The 26,098-nt window shown below is 42.9% G+C and overlaps 1 protein-coding gene across 1 annotated transcript in view; it reads left to right on the top strand.

Moving 5' to 3' along the window:
* Positions 1–26,098, top strand: part of TRIM2 (tripartite motif containing 2) — a 104,546-nt gene that overhangs the window by 61,053 nt on the left and 17,395 nt on the right. Inside the window, exons 4-8 of the mRNA XM_044912865.1 lie at positions 6,026–6,177; positions 7,340–7,520; positions 8,593–9,316; positions 23,493–23,596; positions 23,813–23,980. Coding sequence (XP_044768800.1) covers positions 6,026–6,177; positions 7,340–7,520; positions 8,593–9,316; positions 23,493–23,596; positions 23,813–23,980 — 1,329 coding nt within the window. The remainder of the gene's footprint in view (positions 1–6,025; positions 6,178–7,339; positions 7,521–8,592; positions 9,317–23,492; positions 23,597–23,812; positions 23,981–26,098) is intronic.

The raw sequence follows: 26,098 nt of genomic DNA, 5'->3' as shown, positions 1-26,098 counted from the left end.
AGCTTGAGTCAAAGCTGCCAGAACCTGAGCACAACCATTTGAGAATGACTGGTTGTTCACATTTCAGAATGATTTTAGGGCCTTTCTTTCCAAGAAACACTTAGGAGACCAAACCAGGGACAATTACCCAGGTATGCTGCCATCTCTTCAAAGATGCATTTTTTTAAATTAAGGGAAAATTCATATAACATAAAATTAAACATTTTAACCATTTAAAAATATACAATTCAGGCCAACTCTTGATTTTGGCTCAGGTCATGATCTCAGGGTCCTGAGATGGAGCCCCAGGTCCATCTGGGCATGGAGCCTGCTTAAGTTCTCTCTCTCCCTCTGCCTCTTCACCACCTCCTGCTCATGCTTTCTCTCCCTCGCTAAAAAAATAATAATTAAAAAAAAAGTAAAAGTATATAATTCAGTGGTTTTTAGTATATTCAAGAGGTTGTGCAAATATCACCACTAATTCCAGAACTTTTTCATCATGCCACTCCCCATTCTCTCTTTACCCCTAACCCCTGGCAACCACCAGTCTGCATTCCGTCTCTATAGATTTGTTCATTATAGACATTTGATATAAATCAATCATAAATTATGTGCCCTTTGAATCTGGCTTCTTTCACTTAGCATAATGTTTCAAAGTTCATCTATATTGTAGCATATAGAACTTCATGCCTTTTTTATGGATAAATAATATTTCATCGTCTGGATATACCACAATTTGTTTGTCCATTCACCAGTTGGTGGATATTTGGGTTGTTTCCACTTTGGGGCTATTATGAATAATGCTATGAACATTTGTGTACAAGTTTTTGTGTGGATGTATGTTTTCAGTTCTCTTGGGTATATACCTAGGTGTGGAATTCCTGGGTCCCATGATAATTCTGTACTTAACTTTTGAGGAGCCACTAGATTGTTTTCACAGTGACGTCACCATTTTACATTCCCACCAGCAAAGTATGAGAGTTCTGATTTTTCCACATTTTCACCAACACTTGTTATTATCTGACTTTTTGAGTCTAGCCATCCCCATTCGGTGTGGAGTATCTCCTTGTGGTTTTGATTTGGATTTCCTTAGTGACTAATAATGTTGAGCATATTTTTTTGTGCACATTGGCCATTTGTATAGTTTCTTTGGAGAAATGTCTATCCAAATCCTTTGCCAATTTTTGAATTGGGTTCTTGAGTTGTAGGGATTCTTTATATGTTCTGGATACTTCATCCTTATCAGATATATAGCAAGCAAATATTTTTTCCTATTCTTTTCACTCTCTCTCTCTTTTTTTAAAGCTTTTATTTTTAAGCAATCTCTAACCCAACGTGGGGCTCAAACTCACAAGTCCGAGATGGAGAGTCACATGCTGTACTGACTGAGCCAGCCAGGTGTCCCTCTTTTCATTTTCTTGATGGTGAAGTGATAGTGACCTTGATGCACAAGATTTTATTTTGATGAAGTACAATTTTTCAATTTTTTGTTGTTACTTGTGCTGTTGGTGTCATATCTAGGAAACCATCGCCAAATCAAAAGTCGTAAAGATTTACTCCTATTTTTTTTCTAGGAGTTTTATAGTTTTAGCTTATATATTTAGGCCATTAATCTATTTTGAGATAATTTTTTTACATAGAGCAAAGTAAGGGTTCCACTTCATTCTTTTACATGAGGATATCCAGTTGTCTTGGCATCATTTGTTGAGAAGACTATTTTTTTTTCCATTATGTGGTCTTGGCACCCTTGTCAAGAATCTAGTTGACCATAGACATACGGTTTTATTTCTGGACTCACGATTCTATTCCATTGTTTTATATGTCTATCCTTATGTCAGTAAAATCGTATTTTGATTACTCTAGCTTGGTACTAAATTTTGAAACTGGGAAGTCTGAATCTTCCAATTTTTTTTTCCCCAAGATTGTTTTGTCTGTTCAGGGTCCCATGTAATTCCATCTGAATTTTAGGAACAACTTGTTCACGTCTGTGAAAAAGGATGCTTGAATTTTGATAGATACTTCACTAAATCAATAGATCAATTTTAGGAATGTTGTCCTCTTAACAATATTAAGTCTTCCAATTTATGAGCAGGGACTATCTTTCCATTAATTTCCATTATTTGGGTATCCTTTAATTTCTTTTAACAATGTTTTGTAGTTTTCAGTGTACAAGTCTTACACCTTCTTGGTTAAATTTATTCTTAAGTATTTTCTACTCTTTTTGATGTTAGTATAAATGGAATTATTTTCCTGATTTCACTTTTGGATTGTTCATTGCAAAGGGTATAGAAATACAACTCATTTTTGTTTGTTGATCTTGTATCCTACAGCTTTGCTGAATTCATGTGTTAATCCTAATAGTTGTGTGTGTGTGTGTGTGGGGGGTGTATTCTTTAGGGCTTTCTATATATAAGATCGTATCATCTCTGAATAGAGAAATTCTTACTTCTTTCTTTCCAAAGTGTATGCATTTTATTGCTTTTTTCTTGCCTAAATGCCCTGGCTAGAACTTTTAGTACATTTCTGAATAGAAATGGCAAGGGTGGACATCCTTGTCTTGTTCCTTATCTTAGGGGCCACCATAAGTTATGATGTTAGTTGTAGGATTTTGTAGAAAACTCTTATCAAGTTGAGGAAGTATTCTTCTATTTCTAGTTTGATAAGTGTTTTTATCGTGAGATGGTATTGGGTATTGTCAAATGTTTTTTTCTGCATCAATTGAGATGACCATGTGGGATCCCCCACACACACACTTTATTCTATTAGTGTGATATATTACATATACTGATTTTTGTATGTGAACCACCTTTACAGTCCTGGGATAAACTCCACTTGTCCATACTGTATAATCCTTTTAATATGCAGCTTGATTCAGTTTACTAGTATTTTATTAAGGATTTTTGCCTCTATATTCATAAGGGATATGAACTTTTCTTTTCTTTTGGTGGCTTTGGCTTTGGTGTTGGGGGTTGCTGGCCTAATAGAATAAGTTAGGATATGTTCCCTCATTTTCTATTTTTTGAAGAGTTTGGAAAGATTGGTGTTAATTCTTCTTTAAATGTTTGGTTGGAGGGGCGCCTGGGTGGCTCAGTCGTTAAGTGTCTACCTTCGGCTCAGGTCATGATCCCAGGGTCCTGGGATCGAGCCCCGCGTCGGGCTCCCTGCTCAGCAGGAAGCCTGCTTATCCCTCTCCCGCTCCCCTTGCTTGTGTTCCCTCTCTCGCTGTGTCTCTCTCTGTCAAATACATAAATAAAATCTTAAAAAAAAAATGTTTGGTAGAATTCATCAGTGAAGCCATCTGGTCCTGAACTTTTCCTTGTTGGAAGTTTTTTGAACACTGTCTATTCAGATTTTCTATTTCTTCTTTGGGTCAGTTTTGGTAGTTTGTGTGTTTCTAAGAATTTGTCCAATTTATCTATGTTATTCAATTCGTTGGCATACAACTGTCCCTAGTATCCTGTTTGTCAGTGTTGTTGATCTTTACAAAGAACCAACTTTTGGTTTCATTGATTCTCTCTACTGTGTTTCTGTTTTCTATTTTATTTATCTCCACTTTTATCTTTATTATTTTCTTTTTTCTTCTTGCTTTGGTTTTAATTTGTTCTTCTTTTTCTAGTTTTTTAAGGTTGAAACTTAGACTATTGATTTGAGATCTTTCTTCTTTTTAAAGTAGGCATTTATAGCTAAAATTCTGCTCTGACTGCTGTCTCTGATAAGTTTTGGTATATTGGGTTTTCATTTTTACTCATCTCAAAGTATATTCTAATTTCCCTTGTGATTTCTTCTTTGACTCATTGTTCAAGAGTAAGTTATTTAATTTTCCAGATTTCCTTCTGTTACAGATTTCTAATTTAATTCCCTTGTGGCCAGAGAAGATACTTGTATGACTTTAATCTTTTTAAATTTATCAAGACTTTTGTGACCCAATATATGGTCTATTCTGGAGAACTTTCCAAGTATACTTGACAAAAATGTGTATTCTGTTATTGAATAGAGTGTTCTATATCTGTCTGTTAGGCCTAGTTGGTTTATAGTGTTCAAATTCTGTATTTCTTTATTGATCTTCCATCTAAGTGTTCTATCATTAATGAAAGTGTGGTATTGAAATCTCCAGCTATTGTTGAACTGTTCATTTCTCCCTTCAGTTCTGTCAGTTTTTGCTTCATATATTTTGGGGCTCTGATGTTGGGTACATATTTGCTTGTAATTGTTATATCTTCTTGATGAATTTATCATCTACTCACTATATAATGTCCTTCTTTATCTGTTGTAACAACTTTTGTCTTAGAGTCTATTTTGTCTGATATTAGAATACCCACTCCAGTTCTTTCTCTTTCTGTTTTTTTTTGTTTTGTTTTGTTTTGTTTTTAGGGGGGCAGGGAGGGGCAGAAGGAGAGGGAGAGAGAGAGAATCCTAAGCTGGCTCCACACCTAGCACAGAACCCACTGACCTGGGACTCCATCTCATAGCCCTGAGATCATGACCTGAGCTGAGATCAAGAGTCCGATGCTTAACTGACCGAGTCACCCAGGCACCCCATTCCCGTTCTCCTTTGATTACTATTTGCATGGAATACTTTTTTCACCCTTTTAATTTCAATCTATTTGTGTCTTCGACTCTAAAATGAGACTCTTATAGACAGCATACAGTTCATTCAAAGAACAGTTTTTGAATACTTACTTTGTGCAAGCAATTACTTAGGCTCTGGGTAAGAGAGTTCCTGTCTCAGGAACTTAAAATCTTATAAATATTTCATAAAATGGGGTATAAATAAAAGGGCTTTGGTGGGAGAATTCACTTTGTGAAAATCCACCAATCTTTAGTAAGACTTACGCCTTTTTCTGTATGTGTGTTATACTTCAAGAAAAAGTTCCCTCCAGGAAGTACTTTGGGAATTCAAAATTGGAAGAAGTTATTTTCAGCTGAGAGAATAGGGGAATGCCGTCACCGGGAAACTGACTTTCAGCCTTTATGTTATATTGTTACTGAGAGTTCATCATAATCAGGATAAGGTGGCTTTATTTTCATGTAAGCAGATGATATCATCATCTTCATCATCATCATCATCATCATATCATCATTGCTGCTGCTTCATCATGCCAGTACCAAGCACCATCTGTTTCTTCATGCATATTAACCTACTGCATTCTCAAAGCAGGTTACTATTATCGTCTTTTTTTGACAGAGGAAAACTTGAGACACAGTGAGGTTACCTAAGTGGTAGTGCCAGAATACAAATTGCTCAGTACAGCTTATCTCTTATAGAAAGAGTATCAGTTCTCAAAGTGTGGTCCAGGAACCCTCATGGGTCCCAAGACCCTTTGTGGGGAGGGCAGTCCATAGATCAAAACTATATTTGTAATAATACTAAGACATTATATGCCTTTTTCACTCTCATTCTCTCAAGAGTGTACAGTGCAATTTTCCAGAGACAATATGATCTGTGCTATCACAACAGATTGAATGCAGAAGCAGATATGAGAATCCAGCTGCCTTCTAGTAAGCCAGACACTGAAGAAAATTTTAGAAATGGAAAATAATGCCATTCTTCTCACAGCATTTTTTTGTTTTGCAAAATAGTTATCTTTCATGAATTGTATTATTCATGTTAACATTTAATGGGCTTATTCTTGCTTTTAATAAATTAATATTTAAAATTTTTGTTTCAATTTTTCATATAAGTATCTATAGATACAATTCACATACATAAAAGCACTTTGGAATCCTCAGGAATTTATAAAGGGTGGAAAGTGTCCTAAGACCAAAAAGTTTGAGCACCACAGCCCCACACTCTTCTGCTCTAGGGCAGTAGCCACAGAAAAGCTGGTTTTGTGACGACAGCAGCAGCTTTGGAGTCTGACCCACCTCTGTTTGAGACCTGGCACAGAACAGTTTATCCCTTCCTTTTCTTATGTGACACTGGACATACTGCCTACATCCTGGGAAAGCCATGAGAATTCCATGAGAGAATGCCTACTAAAGGCCTAGTGCATAAAAGCACTCGATTAGTGGCATTGAACCTGGCATTGTTTTGTGTTACCCGCAGGTGATGGACTTTTACTGCCAGTCTTGCGAGACCGCCATGTGTCGGGAGTGCACTGAGGGGGAGCATGCGGAACACCCCACAGTCCCCCTCAAGGATGTGGTGGAGCAACACAAGGCCTCGCTCCAAGTCCAGCTGGACGCCGTCAACAAAAGGTGCACACACCTCCCCCAGACTCCCAACTGGCTGTGCGTGAGGCTTGGCCTCCGGATCTCTTGCCTCAGTGGGATAATAGGTTCACACTACCTAAATAAATTCTCCTTTGATGGTGTGTCTGTAGTCATAAACTAGTGAGTGATAAGGGTCATCCTTGCTCCTTGGTAAAATTCCAACCCCCTTATGTTATGAGTGATGGCATTTTTGTTTTAGTACCTTTGAATGATTAAATGAATAAAATACATTCAAGGAAAATGCTCTTGGGAGATCTCTGAAATTCATGCCTGAAACCAGGCTCTCTGAGGAGCTATTCTTAGCTGCTCTTCTTGACACATACAGGACCATTGTGTTCACCATCACTGGCTCGTCTCTGTTTGAGCCCAGCAAAATGGTGCCCACCAGTGATTGCTCAATTTTCCTTATGTCTCCCTGCTTCCAGCCTTTCCCTTTGGCATGGAAATGAGGGGACAGAGTAGCTGTGTGATACATGAGAAAGACCAAAGAGAGGAAATAAATAACCAGCTGAAAATAAATCGTAGTGAGAAAAGTGTGGTTATGCTATAATAATTAAAGGAACTTGGAAGCTTGCAAAACGTTCCCAGGAAACTCAGAGTCTGGATAAGTTTTTCATATCATTAGGCGAAAAGATACAGCTATATATTTAGAACAGTGGTTCTCAGTTGTGGGCAATAATACCCCCGGGAGACATTTGGCATTGCCTGGAGAGAGTTTGGTGTCATGATTGTGTGGGGGGGTGCTGTTGGCATCTGGCAGAAGACAGGATGCTGTTAAACATCCTACAACACACAGGATAGTCCCCTGCAACAAAGCAGCACGTGACCTACAATATTATAGTGTCAAGTTAGAGAAGGCTTGCTTCAGAGTGAGGAGAAGCCATGGTGTTCAGAGAGCCTCAAGGCTTTGTACCAACAATTATTAAAATTAGATGATTGATTAGATGAAGTAGACGTGGACCCTCAAAATCTCTTCTCTCAAAGGCAGTAATTGTCATGTTTTATTCATTCTGTTCTTTGGTTATTACTTTTTTGAAGATGATGAAAGGCAAAGAAAATGTTTTTTTGACAAAACATAGTGTTTAGACAGATGTTTCACTATTTCTGGGTTGATGTTAAATAATGATCTTTAACGACTGTCCTGCAGGCTCCCAGAAATAGATTCTGCCCTTCAGTTCATCTCAGAAATCATTCATCAGTTAACCAACCAAAAGGCCAGTATTGTGGATGACATCCATTCTACCTTTGATGAACTCCAGAAGACTCTAAACGTGCGCAAAAGCGTGCTGCTTATGGAACTGGAAGTCAATTATGGCCTCAAACATAAAGTAAGATTCCAGCCATTCTCATAAATACCCTGTAAGAGACATGGTATCCTGGGCACTTCACTGCACTAGCTTACTGTGTTCTAATACCCACAAAGGGGACTCAGATGGGTCCTTAAGTGTCACTGTTGCATAGTAAGCAGTAGTTTTCTAACACTTTATTTATTTGAGAGAGAGAGAACAAGCAGAACAGGGTGGGGAGGGGCAGAGGGAGAGAGAGAAGCAGGCTCTGTGTTGAGCAGGGAGCCCAATGCAGGACTTGATCCCAGGACCCCAAGATCATGACCTGAGCTGAAGGCCGACTCTTAACCGACTGAGCTACCCAGGCGCCCCAAGAGTAGTTCTCATTTAATGGCCCATCCAGCTATTTTTTTTCCTTCCTCTTTTCAGCGAAGTTCTATGATTCTGTAACCATAAGGACCAATTAATAATTTGACATAAGACCAAATTGAATATAAAGTAATGTTTTCAGGATTAGGGTTAAACTGGATTATTTTCCTTCCTTAATTATAATGTCTAATAGTCTCTTAATTGCTCTCTCATCCACACCAACCTGTTAGTCAACTTCAAAGAGAACCCTGACGGCAGCCTTTAACATGTCCAATCACAAAACCAGGGATCAAAAGCTTCTGCTATTTGGGTGTGGAGAGTTTTCATTTGTCTGGTTTCTGTTCCTTTACTTGGCAACAGGGGAATTTGGGACGTTATGGAGAGAATACTGAATAATGAGTATTTCAGATGCCGGGCATAGCAATTTGTTTTCCAGGCTGTTGGTGGTGACGTTTCTGCTCGCCCCATCAAAAACACCTGACCCAACAAATATGCGTGTGGGAGAGTGTGGGAGAGGCGGAAGGGAAGGAGGTACCGGGAGTGCAATTCAGAAGCATGCCTTAGAAGCGGGTTCGCTGGGCCAAATTAAATACCACCTGCGGTGAGCCACCGGCGTGGGCAGGTGCAGGACCCGGTTGTGGCCCGCGGAGGGCAGTGCCCCCGCGCGCCGCCGCGCAACGTCCAATGGGCTGAGCTCGTGAGCCGCTGCAAGTGCTCACCCGACCTCCCCCCCGCCCCCCCGCAGGTCCTTCAGTCGCAGCTGGATACTCTGCTCGAGGGGCAGGAGAGTATAAAGAGCTGCAGCAACTTCACGGCGCAGGCCCTTAACCATGGCACGGAGACGGAGGTGCTGCTGGTGAAGAAGCAGATGAGCGAGAAGCTGAACGAACTGGCCGACCAGGATTTCCCGCTGCACCCGCGTGAAAACGATCAGCTGGATTTTATCGTGGAGACCGAAGGGCTCAAGAAATCCATCCACAACCTCGGGACGATTTTAACCACCAACGCCGTCGCCTCCGAGACGGTGGCCACGGGCGAGGGGCTGCGGCAGACCATCATCGGGCAGCCCATGTCCGTTACCATAACGACCAAGGACAAAGACGGCGAGCTGTGCAAGACCGGCAACGCCTACATCACCGCCGAGCTGAGCACGCCCGACGGCAGCGTGGCGGACGGAGAAATCCTCGACAACAAAAACGGCACCTATGAGTTTTTGTACACTGTCCAGAAGGAAGGGGACTTTACCCTCTCTCTGCGACTCTATGACCAGCACATCCGAGGCAGCCCGTTCAAGCTGAAAGTGATCCGGTCGGCTGACGTGTCTCCCACCACCGAGGGCGTGAAGAGGCGCGTGAAATCCCCGGGAAGCGGCCATGTAAAGCAGAAAGCGGTGAAGAGACCCGCCAGCATGTACAGCACTGGGAAACGAAAAGAGAATCCCATCGAAGACGATTTGATCTTTCGAGTGGGTAAGGAGAAAGCGCCGCCGCGCCGGATTGTCTGAGCGTTGCTTTGGTTAAGGGGCAACGGGGAAAGGGTTGTTGCAAATGGGAACCTCGCGGGTCGGGACTTGTACCCTGAAGGTGTTGGGAGACACTGGTGTGTTTAATTAGGTGAGTTTATGCAGTCTCCTCCGGAGATTTTAGGATTTATTTCCCCCTTTTCCGCCCTCCTTCTCCCTCCCTCCTCATTCTTCTTCCTCTTCTTCCCGCTTCCACTCCCTCCCTTTCCCCTTCTCGCGTTAGCCTTTCTCCCTCTGTCCTCCTCCTTCCCCCCCCCAGGTCCTCCCCACCCGCGTCCCCTTTCAGTTTCCCCCTCTCTGTCCTCCTCTCCCTCGCCCCCAGCCCTCCCCCACCTTCCCCTTCTTTCTCCTCCTTCCTTCCCCCATTCTCCTCCTGCTCTGCTCTCTCCTCCTCTCCCCCTCCTCCTTTGTAACGCAAGTGCTGCATAGTCATTGTAGAAAATTAGAAACCGAAAACAAGCAAAAAGAGAAATAGAAAAAATCACAGCACTCACAATCCGGAAATTTTAAAGGACGTGTTGGCCATCTCACCGCCCCGCACCGCCCCACCTCCCGCCATGGGAATGTCTTTAAGCGTAACTCAAGGCAGAGCGATCGCTGTATCAGATCACTGCATTGTTTCTCTGAAATCTGTCAGCTCCAGCTTGCACTGTGGGCGGAGGGGCTGATGCCTCCCTGTCATTGCTTCTGCACTGTGAGGGCTGGGGGACACCGAGCAGTGCAAGTCGTGGTCACTTCCAGGTGTGTGTAGCTGGAGAGCAGCCCCAAAGAGGGGAGGGTGGGTGGAAATCCGGAGAATGGAATGGGGTTGGGGCGGAAACAAGACGCGGAGCCAATAGATTGGAGAATGCAAGTCTCAAATTCCCTTGTCTGCTTTATTACCTCTGATTTTTTTTTTTTAACTGTTTATTCTCTCAGTCGAAAGCAAACTAAATGTAAATATCAAAGGACTTTGTCATTCTTAAGAAAAAAGCCTGCATTTTAGTTAATGTTTCCAGAAATAGCTTTAGCCTGCTTATCTTTCTGCCTCTTCTTAAGTCCTGTGTTGCAGCATCTCTGAAAGGGCCCTGCACGGAGTCTGGGGTTCAAATAGATTGGGGAGACCTTAGCCTCAGTGAAGGAAACAGACTTTTTTTTTTAAGATTTTTTATTTATTTATCTGACAGAGAGACACAGCGAGACAGAGAGCACAGGCAGGGGGAGTGGGAGAGGGAGAAGCAGGCTTCCCGCGGAGCAGGGATCCAGATGCGGGGCTCGATCCCAGGACCCTGGGATCATGACCTGAGCCGAAGGCAGACGCCTAACGACTGAGCCACCCAAGTGCCCCGACTTTTTTTTTTTTTTTTTAACCCCAGAACCTTTAGAATCTGCCAGTGTGCACTGTAAGTCTCCAAGGCAGGAGAGGGATAACAGGCAGTACTTCCACAAAGCTTTCCTGAGCCGAGAACTTTTTCGGTGGCACATCTTGGGAGACTGAGGCTCCTTGGAACCCTCTTGGGCAGCAGCTGCACTGTGTTACTACTTCAGGCTGCATCTTGTAAAGGCCATGATAGGATATGTACCTTGTGCGTTCACAGTCCGGAGGCCCTCCTGCGTTCACTGGCCAAATGTGCCGGGTTGTGCAGAAGCTGTGGATGCGCCTGCCGAAGCAGAATGGAGGAGCTGGGCGGGGGCAGGAGTGGCAGCCTCCCAGGTCTGCCGCTCCGGTTCTGCCACTTAACCTGAACTTCAGGCAGGTCTCTCAGCTTCTCTGAGCTCCAGTTTCCATGCCTATAAAATGAGAATACAAAAATATCTGCCTCTCAGAGCTGTTGTGAGTCTCAAGCTTAACGGCTGGTGTGTTGGAGGAGCTAAATAAAGGAGAACTCTTGGTTTTGCACATGCAATGAAGGTCCTTAGATTTTCCCTACTACCTTTTCTTCTAAAAATGTTTTACCTTCCTGCTCCCCACTGATCTCCTCCTGCACTGAGAACAAGCTCAGTGGGTCTCCTGCTCAACGCTTTCCCTCCACCTGCTCCCCCCACCTCCCGCCCCAGCCAGGTAATCCCAGTCTGCTTCTAGGCAGTGTGCCAAGTGGAGAAAGGCAAAGATCTGGGTCTGAATTCTGATTCTCCTTAACAGCTGGGCAACTAGCTTACCTTTTCTGAACCCAGTGCTCAATTACTGGTAGCTGTTATTTTCCTATTGTTACTGATTTTAATCTCCATCATCACCACCTGTGATTCTCACCTGACATACCTCTTAGGGTGTTTTCCGCCCCCAGTAGCGATTTTGAATCCCCAGCTCCCACCAGAGAAGGGGGTGTACTCTTCTTCCCTCCTACCCGTTGAGAATTCACTGGTGATTTGCTGGCACTGGTGGAAAGGTGTTTAAATGTTTAAACATCTATAAAGAGCTTAGAAGAGTGCCTGGCATATGACACTGTGTCTGAGTTTATTCATGAAGTAAAGATGCTGTCTTAATCTGCTAGGGCTGCTGTAACAAAATACCATAGACTGGGTGGCTTAAACAAAGGACATTTATTTTCTCACAGTTCTGGAGGCTGAAAGTCCAAGATCGAGGTGGTGCCAGATTTGGTTTCCTATGAGGCCTCTCTCCTGGTCTTCTAGATGGTGGTCTTCTTGCTGCTTTGTCCTTATATGGTTGTCCCTCTGTGCATGCATAACCCCTGGTGTTTTTTTCTCTTCTTGTAAGAAGAGATTAGGGCCTCACCCTAATGGCCTTATTTTAGCTTAATCACTTCTTTTAAGACCTTCTCTCCAAATGCAGTTAGGTACATTATGAGGTGCTGGAGATTGGGACTTCAACATATGAATTTTGGGGGTTCAGCCCATAACAGAAGCTAAGCACCTCAGATACGTAGGGGCAGAAAGGAAGGCAGGTGGTTCAGGCCTATTTCTCGTTAACTTTATGTTTTAACCCAGAGCTAGCCAAAAGACACCACTCGCTATGCAATAATTTGGCTCAGAAAGCATTTCTAGAGCACCTAGTACCTGAGATGGGAATGTAGAGATGAAAGAAATGAGATATCCTCCCTCAAGGAGGTTACAGTTTGGGTGACAGATGGATGACCGCCTGACTCTAATGGGCTGCCTAAATGGGGTGTCTCTCCATCAGATGCGCAGGCGGTGAAAGAATTCACCTGGGGCAGAACCAAGGTGATCAAAGTTTATCGAATACACCACAAGGGAGTGGTGGGCGGGACAGCGGAGGAGAGACTGAGGCAGTGGGTGGGGGGTTGTTTTTAAAGAGGAAAGCTGAGGAGGTATAGGGATGTAGGAACTCTTCCCATTTAGGGAACGGTGCCGAGCTGTAAGTCGCCCATTGGTCAGTTAGGGCCTATGGCTATTTTGAGGTGGGGTGTCTGAGGGGGCCTGTCTGTAGTCAGCCAGGTGCTCACCGTGGCCCTTTCTGCCTTCCATCGCTCAAATCTGTGTGCCTCAAAGCAGCCTCTACGTTTAATACCATGGGTTAGGGGATGGGAAGCTGTAGAAATGAGAAAGAATTTAAAGCAGGACATGAACGAGGAGGACTTATCCAGGTTGACAGGTGCAAGCAGCATTCCAGGTTGAAGGACCGATGCAAGGCAGAAAGGCCAGGTGAAGAGGAGTGAACATGAATGAGGTTTGCAAGCAACACATCCTATGAGAAGATGCAGGGAGAGAAGGTCAGATGAATGGAGGGTGGGAAAGGCTCTGGCTGGAGATGAGCCTGGACAAATCAGTGTCAGAGCCCACTGCTCCCTGAACGCCCTCTGGGCTTCCACACCAGGCACCTGATCTCTGGATTCTTTCCCCAGTTTTATCTTTCCCCCAAGTTCCACCTTCTCCTTTGGAGTCCACTGTGATTATTACTATTTATGCATGGGCCTTATTTCCCAATAAGATTACAAATTGCTTGAGGTCAAAGATGATGTCCTTAATCATTTATAGTCCCCAACAGTACCCCAAAGAATACTTGGCATAAGTACTTTGTTCATTTGAGTAGGATCCAGTTGTGACCTAGTGCATGATTTAACTTCCCTCTCACCACTGTCAGGCCCCAGTGTTGAGGTCCAAGGACACAGAGACCAGACAACAGGAACTAAGCTCAAGGCCAGTGAGTCACAGGTATCCCCGTGCCTGGAACTGTGCTAGGGCAATGTCAGGCAAGCAGTGCTGGCCTTCTAAGAACGTGTCTTCTCGAGGTCTGTACTGTAGGCTACAGCAGGTAGAGTTTATATTAATAATTAGAAGAGTTCAACTTTTATTTTACAGTTACAACTTTATTTTTTATTTTTTACTTTTTAAGATTTTATTCATTTATTTGTCAGAGAGAGAGAGAGCGCGCACAAGCAGAGGGAGTGGTAGGCAGACAGAGGAAACAGACTCCCTGCTGAGCAAGGAGCCCAACGCAGGACTCGATCCCAGGGCCCCGGGATCATGACCTCAACTGAAGGCAGATGCTTGACCGACTGAGCCACCCAGGCGTCCCTATACCTTTGTTTTAGATCTTTAAGTTTCTCTGTACAATTCGGCTTTTAGGTGCATAATAATAGAACATGCACAGTTTGGGGCACCTGGGTGGCTCAGTCGGTTAAGCATACAGCATATGACTCTTGACTTTGGCTCAGGTGGATCTCAGGGTCAAGGGATGGAGCCCTGCTTTGGGCTCCACACTCAGCTGGGAGTCTGCCTCTCTCCCTCTCCCCCTGCCCTTCCCTCCACTCATGCTCTCTCTCTTTTTCTCTCTCTCTTTCTCAAATAAATCTTTAAAAAATAAGATAAAGTACATCTTTAAAGTGTTATTTAAAAAAAACATGCACAGGGGCTCCCTGGGTGGCTCAGTCAGTTAAGCAGCTGCCTTCGGCTCAGGTCATGATCCCAGAGTCCTAGGATCGAGCCCTGCGTCGGGCTCCCTGCTCAGTGGAGAGCCTGCTTCTCCCTCTCCCTCTGCCTGCCTCTCTGCCTACTTGTGCTCTCTCTCTGCCAAATAAATAAATAAAATCTTTTTAAAAAACCAAAAACCTGCACAATTTGAGCAGTCCCTTTGTGCGTGTGTTGAAGCCTGCTGCATGTAATCCAAAATTCAGTGAAATTCAGCTACACACCTGGCAGGGTAACCATGGTTCTGCTGTTCCTCAACTGGTCTCATACATACTGAGCGTCTCAAGGCACTGAATTTGTGCTTAAAGATACGTAGTTTTCGTAATACATGTACGAGGGTTCATTCAACAACCATAAATAACGTGTTGATCCTGTGTATTCATGAAAGTGAATCCTCACTTTCTGGGTGACATAACATAGGGATTTTCAGGGCTAAATTTGACTCCCATTTTCACCTTCCTACCAGTTATCCAGCCCCCAAGTTAGACGGAACTCTGCTGTTGAGCCCTTACTATGTGCCAGATACTTGGCTAGGTCATAGTATAAAGAAGGATGAGATTCTGACTCTGACTTAAAGGAGGTGACCATCCAAAGGAGACAGACGTGTACCAAATGTACCTTCAGTTTGAATCAAGACACAGAAGTTGGGGTGGCGGGGAGTCATGGAAGGTTCCCAGAGATAGCCTCTAAACCTAAGCTGGCTTTGAAAGAGAGTGTTGGATGGAAGGGAAGAAAGGGTGTTTTAGATGAAGGGAGAGCAGGTACAAAGGCATGAAGGTGAGAAACTGAGTGGTTCAAGGAACCGTAAATGATGCCATCATCTTGGAGCGGCAAATGAAATAGAAGCGAGGAAAGGTTATGTTTCCTTGATAAGGAGCTTGGACTTTGTTCTCTGTGTTTCCCAGTCTCTGGGGAGGGCCAGGGATCTGCATTCTGTAAGCCTCAGCCATGCTTATGCTCACGGAAGTTTGAGACCCATAGGTGTGTGGGGGTGATGGGGGTGGTGGGGAGGCCCTGAACCGTGTGATGTAGTGTGGTGGCTTACTAAGTAAGCTGTTTATTTCCAGAGAGCCTGGAGGCATTCTAGGGCATCTACTCTGAAGTCTCTCCCAGGAAGCAGTAGTCCGCATGAGCTAATACAAGGGCCAGGATTCAGAGTGTTGCGATGCAATGGAGAGGAAATGGCAGATTTATAAATGCTCAGGAAGGAGAGGGCAGGGCTTCGTGACCAAACTGAATTCTCGCTGTTTGACTCCCGCGCTGTAGGGACGTGAGCCGGTAGAGTGAGTGGTGTGAGTGGTTAGGACTGTGCACTCTGAAGCTGGACCACCCTGGGTCCTGGCCCCAGCACTGCTACTTTCTCATCTGTGCGGTCCTGGCTAAGTTTCTTCTCTCCGTGCCTCAGTTTCCTCCATAAAATGGGCAGGAGAAGAACCTGCCTCCTAGGAGGTTGTGATGATTAAGTGAATTAATATCCTAAAGAGCTTAGAATAATGCCTGGTACTGAATGATGCGCAGTCCACTTTAGAGAGGCAAAGGAGGTAATACTAATTCGCATTTTATTCACAGTGGTGCTATAGAAATAAGAGTTAACCTAAGTAGTGGAGAACTGAAAAGGCTGACTGCCTCATTTAAATCCCAGCCCACTGTTTATTAGCTATATGATTTAGGGGGGAATTATTTAACTTTCTGTGCCTCAGTTCCTTTATCTGTAAAATGGGGATGGTATTAATGTGTACTTGATCTGGTGGGGATTAAAATAATATATGTAAGATGTATTCAAAGGGTACAGGCCCATAGTAAGGACTCAGTAAATGTTGGCTGTTGTTACTATCCTTATCAACCTCAGGGGCAGGGGGGTATATTTCAGTTTTGATCAACCAGGCTGAGGTGGACCATAGGCAGTTTAGAGTGTAGGTTTGGAGCTCAGCAAAGCAGTCAGGGCTAGAGATCCATTTGGGAGTGACAAGTAGAGAAAAGTTACTTTAAATCATGAGCTTCAGTGTGGTTCAGGTAGGAAAGGATGGGCAACGGAAGCAGAAGGAATGACTAAGCATTCTCTGAGCCAGGCTTTGTGCAGTCCATTTCTATATGGCATCTGACTTAAAATCCTTGGTAGGGATAACACACTTCCTAATGCCCCCACAGCGCAGTATACCTACCACAACATAATACGTGGCACATGCAGGCGTGCACACCACCTCCTAACTGTGCTCCGTGACTTCACGTTAGTAAGCTGGAAATCAGGCATGAGGGGAGCATTTACACTACAGAAGCAGGCGAGGGCTACAAATCAGAGCTCCTCCCACAGCTCCCGCCCCTCAAGAGCCAAATTACCAGGACATATAATTATCCCTACCCCTGAAGGAATGGGGGCTCCAAGAGCTAGGGCAGGACCTGAGCCCTCTGTGCTCTGATGCCCCTGCCTTTCTAGTTGCACAATGATTCCTCTTCATCTTAAATGTCTTTTAACTACTGTGGTTTCCCAAAGTTGAGATATTTGCTACCTCCCACACCTGAAAACTTAATTATATGCCCACTGTGAATGAGTTATTGTGTTAACTCTGATGCTGTGCTGGAAAACCATCCTGAATGAGTTTAGGGAGGTAGCTTAGAGCATCTGTTGATGAAACACGGGGATTATTTTTCCCTGCACTGCTAGACTTTGCTGACTAGAAGCCATGAGCTGGTTTTGTCAGCTACTAAAGAAAATCCTTAAACAAAGGGGAAGCCAGAAGATGTGGGAGGGAGTGAAAGAATCACAGTTGAATTGTTTCAAATTATATAATTCATACACCATACCTTAATGTGTCGGTGAGAAGAACTGAATGAAACACTCCTTTGTACTCTAGAGCAGTGTGCTTTCTTATAATGTAAAAGGGATGTATAAAATCACTTAGCAGAAGTTCAGAGCCTTTATAGGAAGATAGGATGTTTTATGCTTCTTCTTTCCTGCCTCACCTCTGCAAACCACCACCTTCCCACCCTAAAATCTCTGAGGAGAGAGATCATGCTAACGTGGCATCCCAGGTTCTTAGAGGAACCCTGGCACACCCCTTTGAGAGTCTCATCCTCAGAAACTCTTCGTGCACTTCAGTGGGGAAAGATGTCACTTATATTTCCTGAATGCTAGGCACCGTGCGGGGTTATGGGGTGCAACAGCAAGCAGGACAGATGTTGCCTCTGCCCTCGGAGAACTCACCGTTTAGTGAGAGGTAAACAGTTAAAATGCCATGTGCTAAGGGATGGAGTTCCCTAAGGGTTTTAGAGAGCAAGCGGGAGCCATATGAGCCCAAAGGTAATTATCTTCACCTCAGAAACCTGGTATTTTAAAGTCTAATTAGAAAGAAGCTGGGCGCCTGGGGGGCTCAGTTGGTTAAGCGACTGACTCTTGGCTTTGGCTCAGGTTATGATCTCAGGGTCTTGAGATCAAGCCCTGCATAGGATTCTGCGCTCAGCAGGGAGTCTGCTTAAGATTCTCCCTTTCCCTCTGACCCTCCCCACCCCACTTGCTCTCTCTGTCTCTCTGTCACTCTCTCTCTAAAATAAATAAATCTTGAAAAAAAAGAAAAAAAAAGAAAGCAAGCAGGGGAGACGCCTGACTGGCTCAGTCAGTAAAGCATATGTCTTTTTTTTTTTTTTTAAAGATTTTATTTATTTATTTGACAGAGAGAGAGAGCACAAGTAGGCAGAGTGGTAGACAGAGGGAGAAGGAGAAGCAGGCTCCCCGCCGAGCAGGGAGCCCGATGCGGGGCTCAATCCCAGGACCCCGGGATCATGACCGGAGCCGAAGGCAGACGCTTAAGGACTGAGCCACCCAGGCACCCAAGCATATAAGTCTTGATCTTGGGGTCATGAGTTCGAGCCCCATGTTGGGTGTAGAGATTCTTTAAAATTAAAAAAAGAATGTGTGTGTTAGAAAAAATACTATGTAAAAGAGCAGGAGAACTGGGTTTTATTCTTTTCTCTATCTTTACTACTTTTGTGATGTGTCTAGCTTCATTTTCTCATCTATGAAATGGAACAGTAATATTTATCCTGCTAACTCATGGGGTTGTTACAGGGAGGGCATGAGGGAATATATTATGAAAATGCTGTAAATATTACTGAACATTTCATTTTTCCATGATGGAATGTGGGGTGTAATTTACTCAGTCATTAATAATTCATCCGGGCACTCACTCATTCGACAAACATTTGTTAAGCACCTACTTTTTTGAAGATCCTTTGTTAGACCCAATTTTTTGCTTGATTTCATCCTCTTGCATTATCCCATTCAAAGTATCTAGATTTGTTTAGCATTAATTCTCCTATTAAGTTGTAGGGGGCGGAATCTGCAGTTCTTGATCCCCTATTTCAGCCCAGGGGCTTACCTTCTGTGATCTTCCTGGGGGCATGGGTGGAGGTAGCCAGGAGGAGCATGGATGAGAAGCTGTTGGCTTAAATATTCATTTTATGCTTCATCGGCTAGTTTAACATCTGGGAAAAACCAGTTTAATTATCTTCTGGAATTGTTGCCGAATTGTTTATAATTACTTTTAAGGCTGGTGTTACTCATTTTACTATCCAAAACATAACCACCAAATGAAATCTTGTACATCAAAGTAGTCAGGAAAAGATTTTATAAGTACTATGTATGTTTGTGTTACATTTATATTCATTACGAAAGAATTAGTTTTCATTATATAGTAGAATACTTTGGAGGGGAGACTTTTCTGTAGTCTAAATAGAATATACTACAAATCTTGAAGAGTAAAGCATGATCCCAAATTATTTCTAACTTCTGGAATTTATTTTATTTTGGTCCCAAGATACTTTATAAACACCTGGATTGTGGGCATTTCAGCATAATGATAATATGCTATAAGATCCGTTTTATTACTCACCATCAAGATTTTGGTAGTTTAACTGCTAGTGAAGATAGCATTAGCTATCTCTCAGGAATATACTGGTAGTTTCGTTTGGTCTTCAGAAATAACACTGTGATCCTGCTATGCTTAAAAACTGAAATAGATTAAAAAAAATGATGACCAATAATTTCTGACAAGTTGAAAGATACTCTTAAGAATTAGAAGGTATTATCTGTCATGCCAACCCAGCTATTTGAATACTAAGCCATGTGGCTTAAAGAAAAAGATTTTTAAAAACAAATATAAAATTAAAAAACAGCAGTGCCTGCTCCATCTAGCTCTTTCAAAAAGATATAGTCAAGGGGTGTCTGGGTGGCTTAGTTGGTTAAGTGTCTGTCTTTGGCTCAGGTCATGATCTCAGGGTCCTGGGATGGAGCCCCAAGTTGGGCTCCCTGCTTCTCCCTCTCCCTCTGCCCCTTGTCTCTGCTCGGGCTTTCTCTCTCTCTCTCAAATAATTAAATAAAATCTTTATATATACATATATATATATGCATACACACACACAAACTGGACTAATAGATGTTCTTCCAACCCTGTGATTTTATTTATATGTGGGGCAACAGACTCTATATGTGGGGCTCTAGTTAACTTGAGACTGAGAGTAAGAGCTGGGCCAACACATGGCTCTGGAGCTTAGTAGAGGCTGTACAATCTCTTTCCAACAGTGTGGTCTTTGGCAACAAGGTTCCATTGCTCTCGTGACCCAGTATTGGTAGGCAATGAGCATCTCCATTCATTTCACACTGGGCATAGAGTCTTCCTTCTCCTTGTTCCAAATGGTATTGACACGGAGCCCAAAGAAATGTCTTCTCAAGTTTCACCTACACTCAGAAATGTGTGTTCATTTCTGCAAAGAAAAAAGTGTTAGTATTTTTTGTTCATGTACGTTCTCTCCTTCAACATTTTCAGAAGGAAAATTAAATCTTTTTGACTAAGGCACCCCTTAGCTTCTACTAAAGCTCTATTCTCCCCATAGTTTTTCCTTTCCTTTCAAACATCAACCTGCTGCCTGCAGAGCCTTCTCTGAGTAGAATAGGCTTTGTCTTGAGCAGGCTAGACAAACGGTTAGATAAAAGAGGGCAGCAGGCTGGTTTCTGGCCCTGCCTAGACCAGCAGGACAGCACCAGGGTCCATCTACCCTGTTCAGGTCTTTCTTACTCTGCTCCCCATTTTCAGTATTTCTTTCCCCTTCCTGTGTGTCCTCCAAGCCAGGGGTGTGCTTCCAATTTTATATAAAGAAGGACCTAGAACAGCCTGGGGTTTCTTTATAGAGCCACTTCTTTTGTTTATGTTCCCATCTCAGTTGTAGGACCTTGCTTTGTTATTATGTTTCTTTACTTGGTCTTAGTTCCTCCTCTGGCTCATAACTGCCATGTTTTTATCAAATGTTCCTTAAAAATTAAGTTTTACTCTTGAGAAACTGCAGTTCTTGATCCTTGAACCTGCAGGTCTTGCCCCCACTACCTTTTAAAAAGTATGTATACGGGACATCTGGGTGGCTCAGTCGGTTAAGCATCTGCCTTCGGCTCAGGTCATGATCTCAGGGTCCTGGGATGAGTCCCGCATCAGGCTCCCTGCTTAGCAGGAAGCCTGCTTCTCCCTCTGCCTGCCACTCACCCTGCTTGTGCATGCGCTCTCTCTCTCTCTCTCAGACAAATAAATAAATAAAATCTTTTTAAAAATTATGTATAAACTGAGCATTTTATTTTATTTTTTTAAAAAGATTTTATTTATTTATTTGAGAGAGAGAGCACAAACAGGGAAGAGAGGGAGAGGGAGAAGCGGATTCCCCGCTGAGCAGGGAGCCCGACGCAGGGCTCGATCCCAGGACCCCGGGATCATGACCTGAGCTGAAGGCAGACGCTTAACCGACTGAGCCACCCAGGCACCCCTAAACTGAGCATTTTAGAAGAATAGTTTCTTTTCCTGGTCCTTCAGTTTTTGCTGTACCTGTTAACCAGCCGCTATTCAGACATCAGCGGGAATGCCCCAAAGCTAGTACCACGTTGGCACATACCTCCCTCAAGAGTTAAACAGCCCTTCCCCCTGCCACCAACAGATACAACACGTCATTTTAAGAGAGCGTTAGCTGATATGAACATGCTTACTATAGGGATTCTATGCAGATCAAGTATAAAAGATCATCTCTTCTGGGCGCCTGGGTGGTTCAGTTGGTTGGGCGGCTGCCTTTGGCTCAGGTCATGATCCTGGAGTCCCGGGATCGAGTCCCGCATTGGACTCCCTGCTCAGCGGGGAGTCTGCTTCTCCCTCTGACCCTCCTCCCTCTCATGCTCTCTCTCTCTGTCTCATTCTCTCTCTCAAATAAATAAATTAAAAAAAAAAAGATCATCTCTTCTGATATATTTGAAATAAAATAGAACCCTTTCTTCCACAAGGTGGAAGATGTTCTTTTGAGAATCTGGATCTCAAATTTTCTTTTGTGTTAGTAAGAGTAGATGAGATATAGAGGTGGTGAGTAAACTTGATGGAGTCCAGGATGTCGGTAAAACAACCAACTGCCGTGTGGGTTGGGTTGAAGCCAGTAACCAAAGGGTTAACGGGACTAATCCAAGCTGCAGACTTGCATAGCTCCAACTTTTTACCCAGACCTTGTTTGTTTGCCTTTAAATTTCCTTGCCTCTCCTCCTTCGGGGAGGCAGATTTGACGCTTGTCCTCCCTGTCCCCTCCTGGGGCTGCCTCTAGAATAAGCCCTTTCCTTGCAGCATACTCCATGTCTCGAAGTGACTGTCTTAGCTCCTAGGCAGATGAACTTGGGTTCGGTTGCATGGTGAGAACCAGGTGATCCAAGTAAGATGTTTCTGCCCAGTAGTTCTGCTGTCAAGTTTATTCCAAGTTGAACTCCATTGCCAGTTTCACTTCCTAAACCCACAAATCAGTTTCAGAAGAGTCTGACCTTTTTTTTGTTTTGAGAGAGTGAGAGAGAGCAAGAGAGGAGAGAGGGTCAGAGGGGGAAGCAGACCCCCCGCTGAGCAGGGAGCCCGATGTGGGACTCGATGCCGGGACTTCGGGATCATGACCTGAGCCGAAGGCAGTCGCTCAACCGACTGAGCCACCCAGGCGCCCAGAGTCTGACCTTCTGTGAGCAGTGCGTAAGCCCGCGTCTGACACTGGCCACCATCAGTGTGCCATCATCTGGGGCGCCTACAGCACCACTTCACGTCTGAAACCAAAAGATCAGCTTGCCCTTTGGAGTAAGGATACAAAAATGAAAGGAGAGGATGAAATGAAATGATAAAAGTGCCCAAAAAACTGAGACATAGCTTTCTCTCTCTAATTGTGAAAATTTAAACCTCCTTCCTGGTCATTTCTGAGCAAAGTTCAGTCTGTTTCCATCCCTTAATATTTACATGGTCCTATTGAAATAAGTTACAAACACTTGTTCTGAAACAAAGGAGACATCTGTGAACCCATAGACGCCTTGGCTTTTTTTTTTTTTCCTCCTGCCTCATCTCTCATTAAAAAGCCTAGTATGGATGAGACTATTATTGGATTAATTAATTTTCCTTGGCCTTTTGTATTTATCTAATCCAGAAGGTGCTCTGTCAGGATATCTTCTATGTTTTCAAGAAGAATATACCATGTATGAGATAGTGAGTCTTTGAAAATAATGCATAAGTAAATCAGTACATGAAAATCAGCCTGCTAGCTTTATAACATCTGAGGCCCTGTGGTTTGTTAAATGTACTGAAAGCTTCTTCTTAGAAGCTTCTTCAAGTCAGGTTTCTTCTAAGAGCTGCTGAGGGAGAGGGTGGGATTTCAGCAAAACTAAAATAAGGCCCTCTCCTGTTGTATATCCTCGATTGTAGTATTAGGGTTTTTATTGTTTCTTTGTGAAATCTAAATGTATTTTAATATGATTATTAACATAATATTAAAATAATGTGCAGTTCAGCTTAAGACAAGATTGCATTTGCCAAAAAAAGTGATTTTTACGGGACACCTGGGTGGCTCAGTCGGTTAAGCGTCTGCCTTCAGCTCAGGTCATGATCCCAGGGTCCTGGGATCGAGTCCCGCATCGGGCTCCCCGCTCAACGGGGAGCCTGCTTCTCCCTCTGCCTCTCTCTCTCTATCTCTCATGAATAAATAAATAAAATCTTTAAAAAAAAATAAATGCTAAAAGTGATTTTTACAAAAACTTCATTGGCCTGGAAGAGAAGTTTAGGAGCCTATGGATTAGGTCATGGTGGGAAATATTCTCTTTTTTTAAGTATAATTTAAAAAAACATTCTCAGGTTACCTGTGGAAGCCTGACTAATTCTCTTGAAGAAACTGAGAGATCTAATTCTCTATTGCTTAATTTCTGTGGTTTTATAATTTGTTTGCAGGTACCAAAGGAAGAAATAAAGGAGAATTTACAAATCTTCAAGGGGTAGCTGCGTCTACAAGTGGAAAGATACTAATTGCAGATAGCAACAACCAATGTGTACAGGTATGGCCCCTAATTATATACCTTTCTATGCATATTTTCCTACTTAAGATCCACGGTACAAGGACAGAAAGGGAAGCTTACAATGTGTATAGGCTTTTCTTCCAATGGGGTTTGCATGTTCTGACCTGTAGTACATATGACGCATGTTCTTGACTGTTTCTTCCTCACTAATTTCTGTGCTGGTTCACATTCCAAGGAATGTCATTTGTTTTGCAGATATTTTCCAATGATGGCCAGTTCAAAAGTCGGTTTGGCATTCGAGGGCGCTCTCCCGGGCAGCTGCAGCGGCCCACCGGAGTAGCTGTGCATCCCAGTGGGGACATAATCATTGCAGACTACGATAATAAATGGGTTAGCATTTTCTCTTCTGATGGCAAATTTAAGGTAAGATTAAGCTACCAATTGGCTGCTAAACAGTAGAGAGAAGAAATAGGAAATATAAGATGAACTTCGGCAAGTTTTCATGTACAAAGACATGTTGACATTGTTACATCTAACTTTTATGGAGAGGAACAGTGATATTGTCATAGATCTTATGTATAGGAAATAGCGGCTTCATTTTATAAAGCAATTAGGTTGCTCCATCGCTTTCTTTTTACATGTTATCAGATTTACCTAAATTCAATGAAGAACAACCATTAGAAAAGGGTATTGAAGAGGCAACTGATACCTCCCAAATTAACCTACGATTGTCATGCATGAAGTGCCTTCTACTTTCTCAGGCCCTGTGATAGATGATGATATGGGAGAAACAGAATTGTAAGACATGGTTTCTATCTTTGAAAAACACACAAGCCCCTTGAGGAAAAATGACACCAGAATGACACAAAACAGTTTGTGTCAGCCTCGAGTCAGTCATACATTGTTCCGTGCAATCTGAAAACCTAGTGTTAAAATGTGTAAATAGGAATTGGGAGGAGAAGAAAATGGCAACTGGCAGCACAGAGAAAAGGTGAGTCGAGTTGCCCTTTGGGGGATCCCGTCATTTGACATATTTGCTGTTGTCCCCAGCATCCTCTGTTTCTTCAGCAAGTTGCTGAAGAGTAGAGAGCCCTCTGGTGTTACCAGAAATCTCTCTTCTAAGGTGTCATCAAAGAATATTATCGTGCAGCCCGTTTTCTGCATTTGTTCACAAGAAGATTATGAGACACTTTGTCAAAGGTGTTTTTGAAGGCCGTAAGCACTGTGCCTTCTGTCCAGCCTGCTCGAGGCTTCTCTTTCAGGTGACAACATGAACTTCTACTCAGACAGATCAACCCTTGGGAATCCCAAGTCCGCAACTTAGTAACTACTGTTATAAGTTCCTTGAGCCTCGGTAGTCTCCTATATCAAATTTGGATTTAAAAAAATCTATTTTATAGGATTTGGGTAAGGATTACAGGAGATTTATTTCTGGATTTTATATGTGCCTTGTATGAAATAGGCATCTCAGAAATGTTCTTTTCCACTGCTTCCAGTAACCCTGTCCAAAAAATGAAGTCTGTTTGATCACCTGTGATTTGGACTTCATAACACGCCAGCACCTGGTCAGAACTTCCTTTTCCAAATGTTCAGAGATGAGGCTCTTCATAATTTTTTTGGAAGATTACCCAAAGTTCACTCAGTAGTCTCTTATTGGAGGAATTTATATTTTACTTTTAAAGTATTTGGATCACTATAGTCACTCCCTCATTTTTATTAAAACAAGTTACTTCCATAATTATTAACCCTCAGATGAGAGCCTCTGTTTTGTGTGGGGCAGCATCTTTTCAATCTAGGAGAATAAAAAGCTGTTTTAAATTCCACCATATTACACACAACTCTTCAGTTGCCCTTGAGTTTTTTTGTTCCACTAGAAATTTGATGACTCCATATGATGGCCATGTACATAGAAAGGTCTCTTGCCTTTCTAGATTTCTAGCTTCCTCCCCTTCTTTTGTGTTTTTGTAGTTGTATTTGTAGTAAGACATACCCAAATACAACTTTAACATGAACAGAAGGAAAACTTTTCAGTGACCTCTTGAAAATATCCATCTAATTTGGAGATAACCCATTTCCTCTTGTTACATACTCTAGCTAAAACATGACCTGTCTCTAACTTTATAAACGAATGCTAAAATAAGTATAAAAGCAGGAGTTCTTTTTTATATCTAATATACTGAAATATTTTATATCTAATGTATTAAAACATTTTGAAACTGGAGTTTTATATCTAGGAGAGAAGGGCTTCCTGAATTATGCATTTTTCATTCAGTGGTTCAATATTCTGTATGTAATAGATGCTCTTCTTGGAAGATGCATATCCTCATGGTTGGAATACTATTGGTAATAATTGGAATAAACAAGGACACTCATGCCCTCTAGAGGACTGGGGTGATGGATATGGTATAGTTTCAGCATACCCTTTTGTTCTCAATAGGCATTGAGCAGGAGGTAAAAGGATAGCAAGTAAAAATGTTTTAATACTCTAATGGGAGCTCATCCAACTGACCATATGCATGACCATTTACTAAGAGATACTTA

This window comes from Neomonachus schauinslandi, chromosome 2, assembly GCF_002201575.2.
Source record: "Neomonachus schauinslandi chromosome 2, ASM220157v2, whole genome shotgun sequence".
In the NCBI taxonomy this organism is placed as follows: domain Eukaryota; kingdom Metazoa; phylum Chordata; class Mammalia; order Carnivora; family Phocidae; genus Neomonachus; species Neomonachus schauinslandi.
The sequence above is the reverse complement of the archived record's forward strand: the minus strand, read 5'-3'. Positions and strand labels throughout refer to the sequence as shown.